This window comes from Neovison vison, chromosome 11, assembly GCF_020171115.1.
Source record: "Neovison vison isolate M4711 chromosome 11, ASM_NN_V1, whole genome shotgun sequence".
In the NCBI taxonomy this organism is placed as follows: Eukaryota; Metazoa; Chordata; class Mammalia; order Carnivora; family Mustelidae; genus Neogale; species Neogale vison.
In genome coordinates this window covers 142,484,847-142,509,814 of record NC_058101.1, presented here as the reverse complement: position 1 = coordinate 142,509,814, position 24,968 = coordinate 142,484,847, and the positions used below count along the sequence as shown (strand labels likewise).

The window sequence follows — 24,968 nt, the reverse complement described above, 5'->3', positions numbered from 1 at the left end:
TTGGAAAAGCAGACAAGATTAAGTATAAGCAAATCTTTACTGTATATTTAAACACAAATATTTGAATGTTATGTCCACAGACTAAAGTAACTATTTTAGAACCTCTGTCAGATTTATTTAACTCTGTGTTGAAATGAACAAATAAATTTAAGATCTTAATCATAAAGTAAGAGGTACTTTATTTAATTAATTATTCTGTATGCTTACCTTTGCTGCAGATTTCCCCATGGGAATCAGGCTGTGCATTGTTTTCTGGCCTTTGGCTGTATCTCCTCTAGCTTTCAGTTGTGAATGCTGTTGACACTCTAAACAATTCCTTACTGCCACTGCACAGACTGCAATTTATTTTAAGAAGATTGGGCAAGAAAAGAAAATTTTATTTAAGATTTTGGAACTAATAAAAATCACCTACATAGCTATTATTTGAAACAGATTACCTTCAGCAAATTTCTAAACCATCCCTGGACTTTATCACCTAGTGTTTGTTTTCTAACTTTGTTAGCTACTCTGTCAGAGCCCAGTGCAAAGAGAGAATCATTTCAGAAATCAACAGTGTTCCTTAGATCTCACCTAAGCTACACTAGGATGATCTTTTATTAAGGAAAAGATAGGGAAGAAAATAACTGAAAGAAAGCTAGTCTAGGATAAGAACTTTTCATCATCTTCATCAAAATAAAAGTTAAACTTACAACACGCACGGTTTTCTTATTATGTATCATTATAGCATGATATTAATAAAGACTGATAGAGGGTATAGCAATACAGAAAATATTTATAGTGTCTACATTTAACTGGCTTTCATTAAAACCATTTAAAAGGCAGGGGACAGAAAAGAAGCTGTGATTAATATACAGCCCAAAATACCCCCTCTAGTATTATGCTAAATGAAATAAGTCAAACTGAGAAAGAGAAATACCATATAGTTCCACTCATAAGTGGAATCTAGAAAAAAGAATAAACAACAAGTATAATCAGACCTGTAAATACAGGAAACAAACTTATGGGTACCAGACGGGAGGGTGGTAGGAGGTAGGCAAAACAGGTGAAGGAATAGAGAGTTAGAGGCCTCCAGTTATGGCATGAGTAAGTCAAGGGAATAAAAAGCAGAATATAAGGAATACAGTCAAAACTGTAAAAGAAATATAAATAAACACAGCCTAATGTACAAACCTCTCAACTCACTAAGTTATATACCTGAAACTAACCTAACACTGTGTATCAACCACACTCAAAATAATTTTATCCCATAGAAAACAATATATTTGTAAGCCAAAGAATTCCTAAATCTTTGTTTAAGATTTGATGGTTCAGGATATAATTACCAGATATTAAACTTTTTTGTTGTTTTTGACAGACTGAACATTTTCACAAATACTGTACTCTTAAAATGGTGATCTTTTCTGAGCATAAATCTTACAGTACTCATGTTATTTATAATTATGAACTATTACAGTCTGTAATAGCAATGTTTGCCAATCACTGAATGAGTTATATAAATTCCAGAATTTGGTTGTAACATTCACAACAGCTTAAAATAAAATGAATCACCTGTTCTAAAGAACAATTACCTCTCTGTATGTCTCACCAATCAGGCAATTACTCAGGTTATTTAGAAATTGATTTTGAGGCTTAAATGATGATGGTGATTATGAATTGCTTGATATCATGTAAATCATCTTAATTCCCAATCAAATCAGTAGCACTCAGGTATGTGAACTGAACAAGAGTAGGAGAGCAAATCAGGGGCCAAACAGCAAATTTCTATGTGAACTCTAAGTACCACCAGACTGCCATACGGCTAGCAGACATAGAACTGAGACAGAAAAGTATCCAGAAAGTTACAAGAGAACAACAAAAGTTAAGGAAAAAGAAGTATAGTGAGGGAAGGATGAAGAGAGAATATGGAATACAAGCCTGTCAAAATTTAAAATCAGGCCCAGAAAAATAACCTCTGTACTACTTTTATCCCAGGTTAAATAAAATCAAGTTTGGTATCACAAAATGAAAAACTATGCCACATTCATTAGTCTCAGTAGTACAAGTTACTCTTATTGTTGCCTCCTGCCTTCTTACCTCCAACCTCAAAAAAGAACAAGAGGATACCAGGGATCAAATACTAGGATGCCTCACCAAGCTTACCATACTCTATTAAAGAGATCTTGAGCAAGTCGTTTTCTGAATATCACTTGCATATATAAGAAAACGCAGTGCTGGGGTAGATTAAATTATGAATATGAGGGAGATCAAATATTTCCCTAATTTCTGAACTTAATGTTTCTATAAAACACTAACAGTGTGGCCTTGTACTTTTAACTCCAGAAATAAACTCTATATAGAAAAGTGACAGTTTAAAAAATGGCACATATAAAATTAAAGGAGTCAAGATACTTAAATTATATTACTAACAGGAAGGAAGCATAACAGAAAGAAGAGGAACACAAGTTAAACTATATTCAAATTCTAACTTCCCCAATTATAGCTTCTGGGTTTTGAATAAGTTTTTTTAACTTTTCTGATCCCAAATATCCTCATGAGTAAAAGAAAATAATTGCTGACTCACTGAAAATCTGCAATAACTAATGGCAGTAGTCAATAAATAATAGTTTTGGGGTTTTTTTTTCCAATTTATTTATTTTCAGAAAAACAGTATTCATTATTTTTTCACCACACCCAGTGCTCCATGCAAGCTGTGCCCTCTATAATACCCACCACCTGGTACCCCAACCTCCCACCCCCCCCCGCCACTTCAAACCCCTCAGACTGTTTTTCAGAGTCCATAGTCTCTCATGGTTCACCTCCCCTTCCAATTAGTTTTTGGTTTTTTATACTATTTGAATCTCCTAATTAAAATTTTTTTAAAAACTTCTAAAAATTGTTACATCCAGTTCTTTAGAGCATCCTAAGTTTAAAGGTACTCTGAATAGCATTTTGAGTAAAAATAATCACTGCACCAAAAAAAGTCTAAGTGTATCTGTTCATGTAACAGATATTTCTGCTAAAAATGGGAAAATCTTTCATTAACTAATTAGATTTTCCACTTTTAATGTTACGTTTCCATAGATGCCTTATTTCTGATGTATCTTCAGGTGGCCATGGTTCCTATTGGTTTTGCTTACATTTCTTCATCCTCCTCTCCCTAGTTGCTTTGCTCCATTTAATAAGCAAATCCTTAACCAAGGCTCAGCTGTTACAACTAGATACAAGAAATCCTTTGCATAGAGGAAAATTCTTCCGCTTCACCTAAAGAAAGCATGGATGACACTAAAAATTTTAACTTTTACCTAAGCAAGAATTGCCTCAAGGAGTAGAAATGAGATTTAACAATGTCAGGAACTGTTTCAACAAATTACCACAGTTTATTTTAATAAAGGCTGTACTGGGATGATACTAGTTTAGAACACTGCTACTCAAGTGCGTTCGTAAGAGAGCAATTTCAACATCACCTGGGATTTGTTAGACAATTACAGACCTCACCTCAGACCTATATAATCTAACTGCATTTTAACAAGATCCTCTGGATATATTCTTGTGTATGAATCATTTTAAAATTTGAGAAGCACTATTCTTGAGCAAAAAAAGATGAGAGGAGAATGGTAATGGTGACCACAACCAACCTGTATTTTTCAAAACGTGTCCTTCCTCTAATCAACCCCGTAACTACTACTACAGCATAGTACATATATAATCTTCACTCTTGGAGGTTAAAAAAATATATATATGACAAATTGCTTAACATTGTTCCACTAACAGGTGAAAGATAATTTTCAATCTAAATATGTAAAGATTACTGAAAACTGCTCAAGTAAATTCCTAACTAATGGGTTTTAACAACTCACCTAGTCGGAGACACTGTCGCAAAATTCCACCCGAAGACATACTTTTTTCAGCTTCAATTTCAGTAAAGCCAAGAGAACTTGCAAATATAAGCACATCCACAAGGCTGATTAGCCTCTGCAAAAATGTCACAGAGGCTTCTATTGAAAGGCCCTGAGTAGGTTCAATATTCTCCAGCTCATGCTGTAGGGAACAAAATTTGACATTTATATCTATATTCTAATCAACATCTAGTTTTCCTAGATACATTTCCCAAATTTCTAAGTTTTATAAAAAGCCAGGCTTTTTATCTAGTTCAACAGAATGATTTCCTTTTTCACCTAAAAAGGCAGCAATGGGGTGCCTGTGTGGCTCAGTCGTTAAACATCTGCCTTAGGCTCAGGTCATGATTCCAGGGTCCCAGGATCGAGCCATACATTGTGCACCTGCTCCATAGGAAGCCTGCTTCTCCCACTTCCCCTGCTTGTGTTCCCTCTCTGTTTCTCTCTTTCTTTGTGTCAAATAAATAAATAAAACCTTTTAAAAAATAAAATAAAAATAAAAAATAGAAAGGGGCAATGGAAATGTACAAGTGAACCACCATCAACCATACTCACTAGCTGACTCATCCTTAAGAAATCAACAGTTTTTAGTCCTTTCACCCCCAGAACAGATCCTAAGATCCTTTCAGGTAACTGTAAAAGATCCAGTTGCTTATGGCCCATAACACCTATGATACCTAGTAACCACCATTCAAGTTTTAATCAACAAAGATTCATAGCAATCATGTTTTTACACCAATTTATATGGTAGTTAAGTCCTTACTGTAGCCGATGTAGCTGCTGAAAGCAATGGCAGTATACCCCCACAAGCCATGACCATATTGTCCATCACTTGAGAGATGAGATGAATTGTGTTGTGTACAAAGATGACATTATCACTGCTATTCACGAAGTCCATAACTGTCTTTGTCGAATGGCTGTCCAGAGATAAATGATGTTTACTGATAAAGCTAAAGAAAAGAAATCAGTTTGCCTACTTCAGGGAAGGGAGGATAAGAAGGTGCTTTCACTTCATCTTGAAAGCTAAAGTAATGATAATGATACAGGAGGCATGTTGAGGATGTACTTCCTCAGAAGACGGAGACCATTGCATATCAGGAGATACTATACATACCCCCTTCCAGTACTGAAACATATAATACTATTCATCTTGTATATAAGAAGTTGAATTACCCTTAACTGGGAACAAAACTGAGAAGTCATGTAGCAAAAATTAAGAGGTAAATACCAATAAATATGTTATTAAGAATGAATTTCTACCAACATTTTCTTAGATAATCCCATAAAATGTTTTCAAACAAACAGTGTAAGTGTACTATACAAATAACAATAAACCAATTAGGTGTTTTAAATCATAAATCATACAACAGATAATCTGAAATATATAGAGGTTTTATACCAAAACTACACTGGAGAATTGGATGTTATATTTAAAGTCCAATTTTTTTTTAGTCATCATAGTAATAAACCACTTTAATAGATCTACCTTTAGGTGAATTATATGCCATAAAATATGCTACAGGAAATCTGCAGCAAAAATTTTAAAAGGAAAATCTGATTTTTAAGTTCTGGTATTTCAGATAGGGCAGCCAATTTAATAATGGAGAAGAAAAGTAAATTCAATAACTATACCAAAGAAATCATTTATATTCTACTTTTTAACCAAATGTCTGAAATTAATTGCAATATGTTATCTACATAAACTTCTCTGAAACAAAGACCAGGGATGCCTGGGTGGCTTAGTCGGTTTAGCATCTGACTCTTGATTTTGGGTCAGGACATGATCTCAGGTCTATGAGGTCAAGCCTTGCGTTAGGTTCCACACTGGGCATGAAGTCTGCCTAAGATTCTCTCTCTCCCTATCTAAAAAACAAACAAACAAAAAAAAACCAAAGACTAAACTTCATACACATCTTCTATAACAAACATATGGACAAACCTTCTCCACATCTGTATATCTGTTTCTATTGAAAATAATAGATCAGTGAGCAAACGCTGATGCATTTGAGACCATTTGAATTCAGGAATACGAAACATAGCAGATCTGGAATCCCTCCTATGTCCATTAACTCCAACTGGTGCAACTCCTTGACCTGGTTCCTCCTGCCGTCTTGACATCTAATACAGAAAATTTAAAAGAGTAGTAAAATAAATTCAACTTCAAAGAAGCCATTAATAATATAATAGCTTCAATGCAATTCATCTAACAAATAATCATATATTAAGATACTAAAAAACCAAATTAGGTAAAAATTATCAATGAGTAATAACATTAAAACTTTAACACATTTAAAGCAAAGTTATCAAAAATGTTAAACTACCACAATTCAACAGTAATTAGCTTGCAATCATGTTAGTATTACCACCAGCAAATGTAGCATTTTTCAAAAAAATCAAGATTCTTAAATTTGAATATTAGCATGAAAGAGGGTAGTGTCTAGATTATAAGTTGGTTAGAATTAAAAACAAACATAAAGATAAAAGAATTAAGAACCAACAAATGGTTGGTTTAACAGAGTGGGAAATGACAACATGCAATCAACCTGAATCACTCTGACATACCAGTAAAGAAGAAAGAAGTACCTTTAGATCTCTGAAAGGTTCTTCCCCTCTTTCAAAGCAAACAAACCCCATGGTCTGTTTCCTCATGGAAGGAATTTTAAACTACATACTTAATATATAAAATTATACACTGGCAGGTGGTTCTGCAGGAAGATAGGCCTAGATTTTGTCAGAGAATTACCGAACCAACTATGACTGGGTTATTAAATAAAGGATAAAGGCAAATATTTCCATTATTTGCTTTATAAACCAGAATTACTACAATCTTAAAACTTGAAAGCAGTAACTTTTGGTGTTGCTGTGGTGAAAATAATAATAAAAGCTGCCATTCAATGAACTCTCACTAAAATCTTATGCTAAAGATAACAAATGTAATCTTTGCATTCATTGTATTTATATAATTGCAAATAGGGTATGAACCAACTCCAAGATAAAATAAAAGTATATACCCTTGCACTATTTTAATTCAATGCAAATACACTTCAAGAAGACAATAATCACCTCAGGTATAGGTTGATGAGGTTGAGATGCTTCCATATTTGTATTGGCCTTCAATTCCAATCTTTCAGTATCTGTAACAACACTGGAAACATCCAATTTAGCAATCCTCTGCTCAGAAGTAGTAGGAGACTCAAAGACAGGAGAATCACCAATTAATTTGGTTTCTCTCACAAAATTAGTTGTTTTTTTCCCTTCCTCTAGCATCTCACCAATATCTGATTGTACAGGTGTCTGGGAAACAGTAGTATCTGGTGAGGTAGCTGAAGACCCTGATGCTGTCATCGTCAAGATTCCAGAATCTTTGGAATCTTGAGTTTCACTGTCAATTTGCTTCTTACTTACAGATTCTTGTTCTTGAAATATTAATTTGTTGTCATTACTAAGCATGTCCAGTCTTTCACTGGCTTCAGATGCAGCTGGAGACAAACGATCTTCTTGGAGCTCTGTGGGCAGACTGGCTTCCTCAGTAGGACTATTTTCTACCTTCAATTCTACATAATCATCATCATCTTCCTCTCCTATAGACTTATCCAATAATTCTGGCACCTCTGAGGCATCCTCTTCTGAAGGAGAACTTATAGAAGCAGTTACTTCGCTAACAGTCATTATATCTTTGCCATTCATTTTAAAAGAGTTAGAGGAAACAGTCTCGGCTTCAGCTTCTATCATATCAGAGGATACTTGTAAATCACCTGTATTAATTGTTTCATTTATCAATGTTTCCTCTGAAGGGACTTCATCTAGTAACTCCTGACTTTCTTGGCCAGTTTTCCTTTCTTCATTAGATGTATTAGGAGTTTGCAGTTCAGCATTGGAAGCACAGTCTACTGAAATTGTCTGCTCAACAGGTGACTTTTCATCACTATTTCTGGTGATACGAGGAGATACGGGACAAGCCTTCATATCTGATTGCTGGGATGCTATTGAAACATTAACATCCCTGATAATGGCAGAGACTGCTTCAACTGGACTTGAACATTGCCCTATTTCTTCATCAACTTTTCCCTGGTGTTCCCTGAACATACTGGCAAGATTTTCTTTGTGTATTTCAAAAGTGACCTAGATGAAAAACATAAAATCAATCAAAATATGCAAAAAAAAAAGAGGATACATAACATAAAATAAAAATATTTAACAATTTTTAAAATGTTTCATATAATGCAATGAAGTAATTTTCCTATGATACCCTTATCTTATAAAATAAAAAATAAGTCAATCACAAAAATACAATAAAAATGATACCTAGACTTAATGCTGACAGGTAGCAGAGCATTCAACCACAATAAGAACATCCTTAGTCTATTCTATTTCATACATATGTATGAAACGAATACACTACTCTACTGACCTTTATAACTTGTATCAGAATCTAATATATACATATCATTGTGAAGGGCTTTGTGCACTAAATAATACATTGTTTCAATTGCAATGAAAACCCATTTCCCCATGATTTATCCTCAACAGAGCAAAAAAAAAGAAAAAAATCAGTTAATTATGCCCACTATAACAGCAGCTCCCCATATATTTATTAAGTTAGTAAAACATGTTCTTACTAAACTAATACAAATTCTTTCAGCAATGAAAAAGAATCCAACCCTTCCCCAAAGGTCAACCACAATTTTCAAAGTCTAAATTGGTCAAAATAACCTGAAAGTTCCAGGTCATCCAACCATCCATCCATCCTTTCCACTTGCATGTGAGTGACTACTATGTAACTGGTCCTATGAACATCCCCATATCATGGTTAGCTTTAGACCCATTTACTTTGACAGTTTTCTTATCGAAGATTATTATAGCCACTATTATGTGATTGCCACTGGTATTATAATAGGAAACACCCCTCAAAAAAAAGTGTAATACATGCAGAAAGCATAGGCATAATTACATTTACCAATGCTAGAACTGTCTGTTCCTGTAATCTACACTATTACAATATATACAGTAAAATGAACCTTTAGTCAACAAACCTTTATTGAGCCCTAGTATGGAAGGATGATAGTAAATGACAACAAATGATGATTTGCTGTGCACAAATACCCATAGCCCTTTTTGAATCATAGGCATGTATACCCATGGGTAAAATGTAAACAAATGTATAAATAATGCATTATGCACACCTTTTTTATAGCAATTTAATAGCCTTTACTTGAGATACATTATACTCATGCCATAACGGGATACAGCTCAAAATAGAAATGTTAAGGAAATAAACATTTTCCTAATTGTAAGTATTTGGGAAATTTTTTGAATGTTTCAAATGAAATGCATATATTCCACACTAAAGAGTAAAATAGCACAGTAAACATTAACAAAATATCAATTTCTTTTATAACCAGAAAGCAACCATTTTCTTGAACTAAGTTGTGGGGGTTTTGTTGGCGGTGGTGGTGGTAGTGGTGGTGTTTTTAAGTAGGCTCTACACCCAACATGGGGCTTGAACTCACAACCCTGAGACTAAGAGTCTCATGCTCTACCAATTGAGTAAATCAGGTTCCCTGAACTAAGTTATTTTAATTGACCAATCCCTCTTTATTTAATCAGCAAAATTTACTGAACATCCAAAGCATGCCAGACACTGTGTGATAAACAACACAATGTCCCTGCCTTCATGGACCTTATACTCTAAAGAAAGAAACTGACAACATAAACATACAAAAATGTAAGATAAAGTCAAGTAATAGTAAGAGCTTTGAAGGGGAAAAAAGAGAATAACTGAAGATGACATGCTAGGTGGGAGGGTGTGTTTAACTAGAGTAATTAGGGAAGGTCTCTAAGGATATTATATTGAACAGAGATAAAAATAAAGTTAGAGAACAAATTATATGAATATCAAAAGGAAAAGAGTTTCAGGCAGGAGGAAAAACAAATGCAAAGTCTCTGGTCACCAAAACGAGCTTGGTATGTTTGAGGAACAATAAACCAGCTGAAAGAACTGTAGATGATAAGGTCACGCGGGAAGAATTGGCTAGAACATGGTTAAAGAGAATTACAGATTGTATTAAAAACTTCTAATTTTATTCTTAGTGTGAGAGAGCCATCAGGAAATTCTGAGTAAGAGGAAGACATCTGAAGCACCTGGGTCGCTCAGTGGGTTAAAGCCTCTGCCTTTGGCTCAGGTCATGATCCCAGGGTCCTAGGATGGAGCCCCGCATCGGGCTCTCTGCTCAGCGGGGAGCCTGCTTCCCTTCCTCTCTCTCTGCCTACTTGTGATCTCTGTCAAATAAATAAATAAAATCTTTAAAAAAAAAAAAAAAAAAAAAAAGGAAGACATCTGATATCTTTTTTTTTTTTTTTTTAAGAATTTATTTATTTATTTATTTGACAGAGAGATCACAAGCAAGCAGAGCAGCCGGCAGAGGGGTCGGGGGGAAGCAGGCTTGCTGCTGAGCAGAAAGCCCGATGCGGGGCTCCATCCCAGGATGCTGGGATCATGACCTGAGCTGAAGGCAGTAACCCACTGAGCTACCCAGGCGCCCTGACATCTGATTTCTTAAAGTATCATTTGGTCTATTTGGAAAACTGACTTCAGGAAGATCATTTCTCCACTGATATGACAATTACTATTGTCTAAGGAAGGCAAGTTTAATACTACCAACCTCACAGCGATTTTGAAAATAGATCCTTTATTTCAGCAATAGTCAGTGTGTAAGATTAGTTTTCAATAATCATTTTCTTTTATTGTATTCAAATTAGGAATTTTTAAAATCTCATTATAAAATATATCAATAAACATGAAAATATACAATTTATACCTACAGATTAAAGAATAATCTTTTTAAATCCCATATACTTACTACCCACATCAAGAAATGGAACACTACTACCACACAATTCCTCTATGTGCCCATCCTCAACCTCTCCATCCCTATCAAGAGGAAATCACTATCCTGACATTTCCATTGTTTCCTACCTGTTCTTTAACAGTTCTACTACCTATATAGTAAGCATACTTATCATGTTCCATTTGAAAACCTAAGTACAGCACAAACCTAGCCAGCTTTGTGAGGAAAGGGCAGTATTATCATAATTAACTAAAGGCTACCAGAGGACAAGCTACAGAAAATCTACAGATTGGAACAGGGCTTCAGTTTCTCTAAGAGGATACATAAGGCTATTCCTGGGAAATCTGTTGGCAAGGCCCTTAGGAAATACTGGGAAATACATAGGTCAGGAGAATCAAAGCATCTATAAGTGTTGCTCAGGTAACAGATACCTGGCATGAATAAGGTATAGGAAGTAAACTATATTTTGCAATTCTCACCATGGTCTACCTCTATTCTCAGAAGTAAATCAAAGCAGATCACTTTTTCAAGGAGAGAAGTGAGAATGTTCAAGTGATCCAGGCAGGAGGACTAGAAGAGAGAGCATGAACTGAAATCAGTACATGGTCAAGATAAGCCAAGTAGTTCTAAGAATATGGGCCCATCATATGTTAGTAATTTGTTCTCAGGTTTAAAAAAAAAAAAACCTGTTACAAAGGCAACTGGCATTTCACTGACAATAGCTTCCCCCTGTATACGTTTGTTAAGTAAAACTGTTCCAATTTAGAAGGACTGTCATATGTCTACTTCACAGTTGCCATCATGGGACCTTCCCTTCGTCACTGTCCTGGAGATCCCTTCTTATCTCTCTTCTCTGTTACCTCTCCTGTTTCCTATGTCCCATACCTTTCTCTTTATTTCATTCTCTCCTTTTGGTGCTGTAAATCCTCTAGTACCTTCTTGAGGGTATATATAGGGTATATATAAAGGGTATACATAAACTAAGGTTTTGTGACTTGACTTTCCTGCTGCTGGTATTTTTCCTCTCTAAAATGAGTAATGTAAGGGTACCAAAACCCCGGACTTCAAGTTATATTACAAAACTGTAGTGATCAAAATAGTATGATCCTGGCATAAAAACAGACTCAGAGATCAATGGTATAGAACAGAAAACCGAGAGAGGAACCCACAACTGTATGGTCAATTAATCTTTGAGAAAGCAGGAAGGAATATCCAATGGGAAAAAGAATGTCTCTTCAACAAATGGTATTAGGGAAACTGGACAGCAATAAGCAAAAGAATGAAACTGGACCACTTTCTTCTACCAAACACAAAAATAAATTCAAAATGGATTAAAGACTTTAATGCGAGACCTAAAACCATAAAAATCCTAGAGGAGAACACAGGCAGTAAGTTCTTGCACACTGACTGTAGCAAGTTCTTTCTAGATGTCTCACAAGACCAGGGAAATAAAAGCAAAAATAAACTATTGCAACACAGCAAAGGAAACAATCAACAGAACTAAAAATTAACCTTAAGAATAGGAGATGTTTACAAATAACATATCTGATAAAGGCTTAGTATCAAAATATATAAAGAACTTATACAACTCAACACCCCAAAGAACAAATAACCCAATTAAAAAGCAGGCAGAAGACATGAATAGACATTTCTTCAAAGAAGATGTACAAATGGCTAACAGACACATGAAAAGATGCAACATTTCATCATCAGGAAAATACATATCAAAACTACAATGAGGTATCACCTCACACCTGTCAGAATAGCTAACTTAACAACACAAGAAACAACATGTATTGGAAAGAATGCGAACAAAGGGGAACCCTCCTGCACTGTTCATGGCAATGCAAACCAGTACAGCCACTCTGGAAAACAGTATGGAGGTTCCTCAAATATTAAAAATAGAACTACCCTATGATCCAGCAATTGCATTACTAGGTATTTACCTAAAGAATACAAAAATACAAATTCAAGGGATACATACACCCTGATGTTTATAGCAACATTATCTAGAATAGCTAACCTATGGAAAGAGCCCAAATGTCCATCAACTGATGAATGGATAAAGAAGATGTGGTATATATTACATTGGTATATATCTTGCCAATTAAATCAACGTGGATGGAGCTAATGCTAAGAAAAATAAGTCAGAGAAAGACAAATACCATATGATTTCAGTCATACGTGGAATTTAAGGGGGGGAAATGAGCGAAGAGAAAAAAGAGAGGCAAAGCAAGGAAACAGACTCTTAACTACAGAGAAACTGTTGGTTAGCAGAGGGGAAGTGAATGGAGAAATGGGTTAAACAGGTGATGGGGATTAAGGAGTGCACTTGTGATGAGCACTGGATGAAGTCTGGAAGTGGTGAATCACTATATTAAACACCTGAAACTAATATTGCACTATATATTAACTAACTAGAATTTAAATAAAAAATTTAAAAAACAACAAATGGAGGCTTAAAAATAAGCACAGACTTAAAAATAAATTAAGATCTCTAGCTCCCAAATAAGAGATATTAAGGGCAAAAGATGAATAAAAATAAATTCAAAATATAGAATTTTATATATACAAAATGCAAAAGAAGTTTTTAATGTAAGCATAAACTTCATAGAAAATAAAAGGGGTATATCCTGGGAAGAAAGGCAGTATACATGCACGAACCAGCAAAGATAAACGGACAGTAACAAGCTGGGAAATTTTCTAAAGCCCATTCTCAGGCTAAGAAGCTGGAAATGACAAAGTTTTTGGCAGTATATTTGGAAACAGACCCAAAGGCTGTTCTCACTACAGTCACACAGCAGGCTTAAATGTTCACTGGTATACTATTCTAAATGTATACTATTTCCACTGCACTTCTGGTCACCAAGGCATAAAAAGGTCTACCAGCAATCATGATGCTGAGACAGATGTGCACCTAGCAAATAGCTCTATATTACAAAGTCACGTTCTTTCAGTCAAAAATAGCTCTATATAACAAAGTCACATTCTTTCAGTCAAAATTTATTACAATATTACACGTTAGTGGCAGTCACAAGATACAATACCTAAAAACAGAAGAGTTTTCTATTCTCATGAAACATAAATCATAACTCAAGACAAATAAACACCAAAGAAAATTAGTCAGAGTATGTCAAGATGATCCAGACATGTAAGTTTGAGTCAATTGAATATAAAAAACAAAAGAAGACAGGCATTAAGTAAAAATAATCGTAAGCGTTTTACTAGCGTTGAATGTATTATGAGTTAGTATTCCAAAGTACCAAGTTATGTAGACTGACAGAACCACTGCAAAAATGGTTTTGGAAAAACATGTAAAAATCAACAAAGGGTTAGGTATCAGAATATAAATAAACAATAAAACTTTTAGTGATTAAAACTAAAAATAAATCCAGTGGCGCCTGGGTGGCTCAGTCAGAAGAGTGTGGAACTTTTGATCTTAGGGTTGTTTGAGCCCCATGTTGAGTACAGAGATTATTTAAATAAACTTTTTTTTTGAGATTTTATTTATCTTTGAGAGAGGGAGAGAGACGGAGCATAAACTGGGGGGAAGGGTAGAAGGAGACGGAGAAGCAGACTCCCTGCCGAGCAGGGAGCCTGACATGGGGCTCGATCCCAGGACCCTGGGATCATGACCCGAGCTGAAGGCAGACGCTTAACCAACTGAGCCAGACTGGCACCCCTAAATAAACTTTTTAAAAAATAAGTATATAAATGATAATAAGTTTAAAAAATATCATTAAATGTTAAAATTCTAAGAGCAAAAGATGCTTTATATAATACATATTTCAGGGGTACATGGGTGGGTCAGTAAGTTAAGCATTGGATTCTTGATCACAGCTCACAGCTTGATCTCAGGGTCATAAGTACAAGCCCTATGTTGGACTCCACACCCAGTGTAGAGCCTACTTTAGTATTAATAATAATAATAATAATTCAATTTCAATTCAAAGCAATATTTACTTTCATAAAGCACATCCTGAAGCTGCCACAGGGAATAGCTTTCTTCTTTCTTTCCAGATTATACAGACTTGCAGTCAAATCTGTTCTAAATAGTGTTTTGTATTTCCTAAGCAAACCAACTTGTTTATTCTTCCTTCTGTAAATTTAAATCCTAGAAATTCTTTCAAAATTCTGAACCTGATTTTGAAATTTCTCTTTAATTTACTTCACTACTCTAAAAGCTAAGTGGCAACTGTGCAATTATCATTGTTGTTATCTTTTTTGATACTGTTTTTCCTAAAGGTATTTGTGACTGATAATTCCTAATTAATTACCAGATACGGTTCTAAATTACCCAGCTAAAAGACTAGTCATTAATCTTCACAATCATTTGATAGCTAATCTATAGCTGTTTGTAATGTTTGGAAATCACTTCTATAAACTACTAGAGTTAAAGATACTCATGAACTAATGATTACATTTATTTTGCCATTACTTTCAGCTTAATTGGTACTCAAATTTACTAATTAGGAGATAAAAGATGAATATAATACATCAAAAGATTAACATCATTCATCCATATATTTAAAAGATTTTAACCTATAAAAATTAAGACTTTTAAATGTTAGGCAAAGTTTAGGAACTGGCCTTCTTTTTCAAGCAAATGCATCTTTTCATGGCATGTTATTTTCCTATGGAAATATCAGCTGAATATGACACACTAACTTCTAATTCTTAGGTTGCCAACATTTCATAGCTGATAAATAAGGTCTCGTTAAAAACAGTTGAATCGTCCTATATGGAATATCAATCAGCATAGCTCAAAATGATCACTACCACAAAGAGATCTTTTATAGAGGTTCTAACCCCACAACAACAATGGTATAAGGTAACAGATACAATAAAGTCAAGTTATTAATATTTATAAGGTTAAAATATTTACTGATCTATTTTATACAAAGCATCTTGGTTAGAAATCTGAATATTCTGGTTAAACTTAAGTTCTTAAATGCTACCTTAATACAACATTAACAGAGAGGTATCAAGTATAAGGCCTCGGCTATCTAAAAAAATACTTAAGAAAATTATTTTTAAAAAAAATAGTTACAAAAAAAGGCTTTTTGTTTTTGTTTTGTTCTGATTTTTTTTTAAAGTAAGTTCCACTTCCAGTATGGAGCCCAAGGCAGGGCTTGAACTCATGACCCTAAGGTTGAGACCTGAGCTGAAATCAACAGTTGGAAACCCAACTGAATGAGCCTCCCAGGCATACCATAAAAAAAATTTTTTTAAGTTTCATAACAAAGAAAAACAATCCTATGAGGAGAATGAATCCTATACATAATATGCAGTATACCTTCACCACACAATAAACTTAAAAGCACTGTCTGAACAGGATAATATATTTTGATAGGGTTCAGAACGGACTACCACAAAATATGGCACATCAGCATATTGAATATTTTAAAATGAAGGAAATTTGAGAAAAGGCAGCTGTAGGAAGAACTATCTGACCTCTCTGATCTCTCGCCCTCTCTAAAGACTCTCATGGGAGAGATGCCTTCCCTAAACCCCAGAGGAAAGGAGCATTCCTTATACAGAAAAGAATCCAAATTAACAGGTCTTGCTAATTTTCCCCCAGTTACTACCCTTAACTCATACCCTCTGTCCTATTATTTTTCCATGACTTTCCACTCTTCATCAAACCTAGTATAAAAATACTCAGGCTTAACCCTTTCTTTATGTCTTTCATTTTCATGTAAAGGCTCCTATGTAATAACATAAAACATATTAAGTACATACATATATTTTTTTTTTTTTTCTGTTAACCTCTATTTGTCAGTTTAATTTTCAGGCCCAGCCAGGGACTCTAAGAGAGTCAAGGAAAAGTTTTTCCTCTCTGAAAATTCACATGATTCAAATATAAAACAGTATGTAGAGGCACCTGGGTGGTCAATTGAGCCTTTGACTGTTGGTTTCAACTCAGGTTATGATCTCGAGTTCATGAGATCGAGCCCCATTGTCAAACTCTATGCTTAGCGCAAAGTCGGCTTCAGATTCTCTCTCCCTTTCCCTCTGCCCTCCCACTCATGCTCTCTCTAAAATAAATCAATCTAAAAAACAAAAAACAAAAGCAAGAAATAGTATGTAGTATGTTTCCCTCCTTCCACTGGTCCTCACCTGCATAATTCCCAACAATCAAGGGACCAGTTATTAACTTATGTATCTTCCCAGGGTATTTTCGTGCATATACATACAAACATAAATTCTCATTTTCCTGTTTTACTAAAATGTGCTATACATTCCGTTCCATATTTTTATCAGTTATATCTTAGTGAACTATTTCAGGATAGTTTTAATCTGCAATCTTACAAATGACTAAATTAAGCGTCTTTTTATACATCTAAAGTAATTTTTTGAGGGGGAGGGAGGCAGATTGAGAGAGAGAATCCTAAGCAGGCTTCACACCCAGCAAAGAGACTGACGCTCAAGCTCACGACCCTGAGATCATGACCTAAGCTGAAATGAACAGTTGGACACTTAACCAGCTGAGCTAGCCAGAGGTCCTATAGTAATTTTTAACTTAGTTTTCTATGGCTTGTCTGATCATGTCTTTAGTCCATTTTTTCTATTCGGTTTTTTCTATCTTTTTCTAGGAGGGCTTTATATGTTAGCAATGTTACCTTTGCTCTGCTTCTAAACAATTTGCTGATGGTATTTGGTTTGATTTTTTGATCACAAAGATTTTTGTTTGTTTTAATGAAGTAAAAACTATTAGTCTTTCTCTTCTCATTAATGGTTCTAGATTTTAAATTATAGAAATTCTTATACAATCTAAGATTACAGAAGAATATTCTGTACTTCTCTTAGTACTTATTTATGGTTTTTCTGCCCTCCATTAATTAATCCATACTTTAAAATTCCTGATGCTCCAACTTTTTCCCCCCCTAGGTCAACCTTTTATTGTCCCAACAGACCATCTTCTCCCAGGTGATTTGAGATGCGTCAGTTATAATATACTAAAGCCTCTATGAAATTTCACGTATTTCTGGACTTTCTTTTCTGTTCTCCCAGTCAACCTATCTCATCATGTATCAATACTATATTTTTAAAATTACTGACACTTGGTAATATGTTTTAGCATTTGATAGAGTCAATCTCTTCTCATTGCTTGTTACAGTTTCCCTGGATATTTTTAAATATTTTGCTGTACTTTTCCTTAGTAATTAGCTTTGACAACTTTAACTAGTGTTTTTCCCCACCAAAGGAAAAATGACTGGTTAGTACCTTCTTGATATTTCACTATATTTATAAAATATCCAAAAGAAATGTCAAATTATTATAACTTTATGATGTTGAGTCTTCCTGTTCTAGGAAATATCCTTTTGCATTTCCTCACACTTTTTGCGTACCCTTTGGGAATATTTTAAGTATTTTTATACTTTTATAAATTTTGTAAATTTATAAATTTTAAATTATTAAAAATTTATAAATTTTATAAATATTTTAAATTTTTGAAATCTTTGAAGTGTAGTTTAGAGATATATACAATATATTACCACAAATATACAGAAATTATGTAAGTTGCCTAGGAATACCTGGGAGCATCTGGAAGTAGCAGGATGATACTGACATTCAAGTTTGGACTTCAGTAATAAATTCTTACTTGCAAAATAGAAAAGGGTTAAGGACAAAGAGAGGTGACATGCAGAAAAAATTTTTTAAAATGTTTATAAGAATGGATGGTCAAAGGACATGGTTCACTTAAGACGCTGAGCTATTCAGTAAAGCAATAAAATTAAAGCATTTCTAGGTGTGGTAAGCAATAAAAACAGCAAATAGGCATGTAAACAGTAAGCAAGTATTAGACTATTAAAAGCTTTGCAAACCACGAGGAGACAAAAGTTCATAGTATAAGTAAAGGTACACTTTATTTATCCACAACTTGAAAAGACAACTATATAATTTACCACAGAGAAATTAAGAAATTATTTTCAAACTAATTTGACTTGTATACCCTATTATTCTATTCCTATGCAGCTTCAAATAAACCTCCTACCAAAAAATAAATAAATAAATAAAAAGGAACATAGCTATATACAATCTCCCAAGGAAAGAAAAAAAAAGGAGATTCTAAAGTAGGAAAAAAAAGACTCCTTGAGCAAATCTCAGGTTCCTCTGAATCCTCTTCTCAACCAGACCCTGTCCTTGCCAGACCTGCATCTCTGAGTTTCAGCAAGAATCCTGCTAAGTCAGGTTAGAAAGAATCCCCACCCTCAGTATCCGGTCACCCTGAAATCTGAATCAAACTTCTCAACCCCATCATGCCCCAAGTGACACCTGATCAACCTGGCCTGCTTTCAGAAAGAAGTCTGTTTAACCACCATCTTCCCTGACCCGGATGGTTCCTCTTGGTAATTTTCCACCTTCTCAGCCTCTTCCCCACTCCTACCCTGCTCCTTAGCTATAAATCCCCAATTATCCTCACTGTATTCAGAATTTAGCCCAGTTATACACTCAGGTCTCTTTTCCCATTGCAACAGTTCCTGAATAAAATCTTATTTTATTGCTTTAACTGATGACACTGGTTCTCTTTAACAGTATCTCATATATATGTATATATATATATATATATAATTCTACACATAGGCTATATTAAATAATGCTATTCATTCTCAAAGGCTTAAAATTCATTTTTTTTTAATTTTCAGCGTAACAGTATTCATTGTTTTTGCACCACACCCGGTGCTCCATGCAATCCGTGTCCTCTCCCATACCCACCACCTGGTTCCCCCAACCTCCCACTCCCTGCCCCTTCAAAGCCCTCAGATTGTTTTTCAGAGTCCATAGTCTCTCATGATTCACCTCCCCTTCCAATTTCCCTCAACTCCCTTCTCCTCTCCATCTCCCCTTGTCCTCCATGCTATTTGTTATGCTCCACAAATAAGTGAAACCATATGATAATTGACTCTCTCTGCTTGACTTATTTCACTCAGCATAATCTCTTCCAGTCCCATCCATGTTGATACAAAAGCTGGGTATTCATCCTTTCTGATGGAGGCATAATACTCCATGGTGTATATGGACCACCTCTTCCTTATCCATTCGTCTGTTGAAGGGCATCTTGGTTCTTTCCACAGTTTGGCAACCATGGCCATTGCTACTATAAACATTGGGGTACAGATGGCTCTTCTTTTCACTACATCTGTATCTTTGGGGTAAATACCAGTAGTGCAATTGCAGGGTCATAGGGAAGCTCTATTTTTAATTTCTTGAGAAATCTCCACATTGTTCTCCAAAGTGGCTATACCAACTTGCATTCCCACCAACAGTGTAAGAGGGTTCCCCTTTCTCCACATCCCCTCCAACACATGTTGTTTCCTGTCTTGCTAATTTTGGCCATTCTAAGTGGTGTAAGGTGGTATCTCTAAATCCATTTTCAATACATTTTAAAAAAATTATCTCCACCAATTTTTCTGAATATAGTTTTGGAGAAATCCAGAATATGAAAAGTAAACTAATTTACTCAATTGTTTCCTTCTAGAATTTTAACTGGTCTAATATACAGATATTATATCAAAGTTTTATCAATTTGGGGTCTGAAGTTTATCTTTTCTTTTTTTAGTAAGCAACTCTAATAAAAACAAACTTTATTCTTTCATAATATGATTTCTGAGCAACACTTCCTTATTAACCCCAGGTGAAGATACAATTTAAACAGAGGCTTTCTAATCACTTAGTACTTTCTTAATCTCTATAAATACCAAATTAACATATGGAAAACACTGTACAATTTAAAATAAACTTCTTTAAAAGAATATACTCTACCCTCAAAATTCCTTAGAATATGAGAATTTCTAGGTAAATCAATAGCTCCCCAGTTCCACAACATGCTTAAAAATACACATGTAATAAATACCAAGTTAGGTTCGCTTTGATAGGCAATATCAGAAATATTTTTAAATACTTGTAGCAACAGCTGAGATATACAGAATACTTACTGTATATTGTCTTAAGCATTCGGCATATATTGTTCCGAGTGCATATATAATCTTCAGAGCAACCCTAAAAGTGGGTAGCATTATCCTGATTTATACAGATGAAAATAGGAAGCACAGTGACATAAAGTATCAGTTAATAACTTACTAATTGTTTTTTTTTTAAAAGCCATCTTACTTAACCAATGTTAAGAACTGCCTAGACAGGTGCTTTCATGAAAACCTAGACTATAAATTCTTAAAAATTTTTAGATGGTAAATTAGCAATTCCTATTAGAATATTTCATTTTATTTTATTTATTGGGAGAGAGAACGCTCACATGTGAGCAGGATGAGGGGTGGAGGGTGGAGGGAGAGAGAGAATCTCAAGTTAGGCTCAATCCCATGACCCTGAGATCATGACCTGAGCAAAAATCAAGACTAAGATGCTTAACCAACTGAGCTACCCAGGAGCTCCTATTAAAACCTTTTAACACATGAGCAGACTCCTGGAATTATGGGAATTTATCCCACAAAATAGGAGATATTTATATAAAAACAGACCCAACATTCCTCTAGGATAAATGAAAAGTTAAACTACAGTTCTTATGCAGTACATTGTAATAATATAAATCAACAGATTCTTAAAGTATCACCTCCATGAATTTTTCCAAATAAATTTTGGAGAATGCCAGATATGAAAAGTAAAATTAAATTATTTACTCAATCAGTCTTTCCTATAATAACAAGTAGCTTGACAGCATTCAGATATTATATCAAGCTCAGCTTTTGCTCTTAACTTTACTTCTCCATAATATGATGTGTTATATATACCTAATAATATGCAGCCACTGAAATTCATATAAGTGTGAGTAACTTTTACTTACTTATTAAGTCACAGACCCATTCTATGTTGCAGTTGCAATAATATAGGCCTAGACAAAATACAGTATCTAAAGTTTTGAGTTTTATTTGTTTAGAAAAAAATGTTTTAGAACAGTTCTCTTAATTCAAGATACTCTAAATGCCTTAATTTAAATTTTAATTAAAGAGTAGAAGCAATCTAGCATACCAAGTGAAAACAGTATTAATTAATTACTCAAGACAGAGTTTCATTTAAAGCATTTTAAAACAGGAGAAGAGGGGTGCCTGGCTGGCTTAGTCAACAGAGCATAGGACTCTTGATCTGAGGTCAGGAGCTCAGGCTCCACCATGGGCATAGAGGCTACTTAATTTAAAAAAGAAAAAAAAAAAAAAGAAGAAGAAGAAAAGGAAAAGATAAGCAACAACAACCTAGAGAACACGTAAGAAAATAATGAAATTACGAAGGTTACTCTTAACAAGTACATATTTCAAACCTTAAGACCAAAGTTACCAGCGCAGTTACACTGGAAGACCTATCACTGCTTATAAAATCTAGTTCAGCTGTTGGAAGAGAGAGAGATACAGTGACACACAGCTTCCCTGCTACAAAGGTGGCAGGAAATCTATCAAACTGGACAATAAAATTGCAATTGAGTTTCTTTGGCTTTTTATAGCAGCTGAATGTATCCTGATGTAACTCTGCAAAAGCTATACAATTCTGCAACAGTTTTTTACACACCAGTACTTTATCAAGAACCATGTTATAAATTTATGATATTGAGATTTTAAATGGCTGCAAAAAGAAAAAATAAGCATCACTTCAATATTGCATATATAAAAATATAAAGCTTTAGAATGAATATTTCCAGAGAAAAAAATGTGGTTCCAATACTTCTGGCAGATTTTTAACAGCATGCTACAAATTGTTCACCTACTTACTGAATCATTTAAGCTCCATCTTAAACTTTAGTAAATATTGATTTGAAGCACCTTAGGATGTCAGTCGTCCATTTTATTTTAAAAATGGATGTCAAGATATTAAAAATCCAAAAATAATTAATATAGAATATTCAAATAAATTCTGTATAAACCTTATGAGAAAAGCTTTTCACCAATGAAAAGAATTCACATAAAGAAATAAAACTAAAGACACTTACTAAACTTTAAAAATAAAAATCGCAAGAACCAATTTGTAATTCTAAGCTTTCTTCTTCCCCCTCCCAGGGTTAAGTAAAGATTTAGCATTTATTTTTAAAAGTATACTTTAGGGGCACCTGGGTGGCTCAGTGAGTTAAAGCCTCTGCCTTCGGCTCAAGTCATGATCCCAAGGTCCTGGGATTGAGCCCTGCATCGGGCTCTCTGCTCAATAGGGGGCCCGCCTCCCTTCCCCTCTCTCTACCTACTTGTGATCTTTTTCTTTCAAATAAATAAAATATTTTTTTTAAAGTATACTTTAACAGCAAAAAAATTTTAAGTCCAGTTTTATGCAGATAAAAATTTTCTGCAATTGACTTAATCAGCATTTATTCCATTTTATAATTTTATTCCTAAAACTTGATTCAAAGACTAGTTCTTGAACCAAGAGGCAAAAGAGGTCTCTCCATAAAGTAACTATTTTCTGTGTAAAGGTTTTAATATCTGCTTAAAGCCATATGTCACTGGAGTAAAGAAAATATATAAACTAATTAAACCTGTATATATAAACTACGTATAACATGTAAACTATAAATATATATAGATGGTAAGTTTTATGTAACATAAACTAAATATATACATATAAAACATACAAAGCATACTTCGGGTTTTCTGTGTATAAATTGAGTCTAAAAAATACTGTTATCAGAACTACATAAGAATAGTTTATATTTTTCCTTCAACATTCTCTGCACTGTAACATGTTTCCAGAATGATAAGAAAGGTTTTCTTTAATAATAGTTTTTTTAAAAGGATTAAGGGGTCTTAACTGGGGACCATATTCAATTGATGTAGAATTCCTCTGTATCTGCAATACTTTCTAAAGAGCTTATTATAGTAGCAGCTTAGTATAAAGGTGGGAAGCGAAGTTAGTAAAATTAATTCCCCATACACTCAAAGGGGCACTCAAAATTAGGGTGCATAAGAAAGGATGACTTCAAAACAAATTTCTGGGGACATCCCATGACACTGAGATTAGGATTGTGAGATGAGGTCCAAGACACTATAATAAAATACACATCCGGGGCGCCTGGGTGGCTCAGTGGGTTAAGCCGCTGCCTTCGGCTCAGGTCATGATCTCAGGATCCTGGGATCGAGTCCCGCATCAGGCTCTCTGCTCAGCAGAGAGCCTGCTTCCTCCTCTCTCTCTCTCTGCCTGCCTCTCTGCCTACTTGTGATCTCTCTCTGTCAAATAAATAAATAAAATCTTTAAAAAAATAAAATAAAATAAAATAAAATACACATCCAACGTTACTCTGATGAGTGACTCCCAAACCCTACTGTGTGTGGTGATGACACAGGTGCTTTAAAAGATAGCTGGTGAAGCTATTTCATCCCTCACTGATAAAAGAAGACTGAGACACTAAGGCACACACAGGGTGGCAGGATACGAAGTGACAGTTGAAATAAATAGCCCCAAACAATAATGCTGTTTATTTTCCTTCTCCTTCCCACATCAAATATTTAATGTGCAACTGCCAAGTACTTAGCTCTATTCACAGTTCTATGGAGACATGAAGATATGTAAGACCTTTTGTCCCTGCTGATTAGACTTTACAATGAACATCCAAAATAAAACATGAGAACTGACATTTAACCAGTAATATGAGAGATTATAGGATCATCCATAATTAAATAGTAGTCTATATTTGCCCTATTACTTATCACCGCTCTTCTTCGTTTACTAATCCCCAAGCAAACCAACAATTCACCATGCTTTTTCCTCAGTAACATCACCTTTTCACCTTTGTGTATGTCAATTCCTCCACCAGTGATGCTCACCACCCCAAACTCTACATCCCCAAATCCTATTCACCCTTCAATGCTGTCATCAAATGACCTTTTTTCTACAAACCTCTCAGATGTCTTCATGTAAGGCTATCTTTTCACCGTATCTCTTCTATGCCACTTAGTCCTTCTTGCCTTAGTTTTTTAATCTTTTTGTACTTATATTTGTACTTATATTATCTTCCATAGTAGACAGTAACTTCTAAGATGTGTTCCTGATTCATCTTTCTATCTTACATAGTAACCGAAAAGTACTCAAACAGAAGAAGGTAGAAGAAGAAAAGGGAATAGCAGAAAAGAAAGAAAAAAGGGAAGAAAAGTGGTGGGCAACTGGAGTAAGACCTAAAGACAGAGTAACTGAAAATGATCAAGAGAGACCAAGAGTACCGAACTATCCAACAGAGAGAGTGGGGAGGAAAGAAGCAGGGACAAAACAAACACAGATTCACTAAGGATAAAACCCAAAAAAAAAAAGAAACATA

General features: G+C 34.6%; 1 protein-coding gene across 3 annotated transcripts in view; it reads right to left on the bottom strand.

Annotated features, from left to right (window-relative positions):
- The window catches only part of LRBA (LPS responsive beige-like anchor protein), a 731,946-nt gene that overhangs the window by 544,346 nt on the left and 162,632 nt on the right, over nt 1–24,968 (bottom strand). For all 3 annotated transcript variants that reach the window (XM_044224882.1, XM_044224884.1, XM_044224883.1), the window contains exons 23-27: nt 6,939–7,997; nt 5,815–5,993; nt 4,639–4,792; nt 3,837–4,017; nt 208–335 (exon numbers count right to left, since the gene is read on the bottom strand). In XM_044224882.1, coding sequence (XP_044080817.1) covers nt 208–335; nt 3,837–4,017; nt 4,639–4,792; nt 5,815–5,993; nt 6,939–7,997 — 1,701 coding nt within the window. The remainder of the gene's footprint in view (nt 1–207; nt 336–3,836; nt 4,018–4,638; nt 4,793–5,814; nt 5,994–6,938; nt 7,998–24,968) is intronic.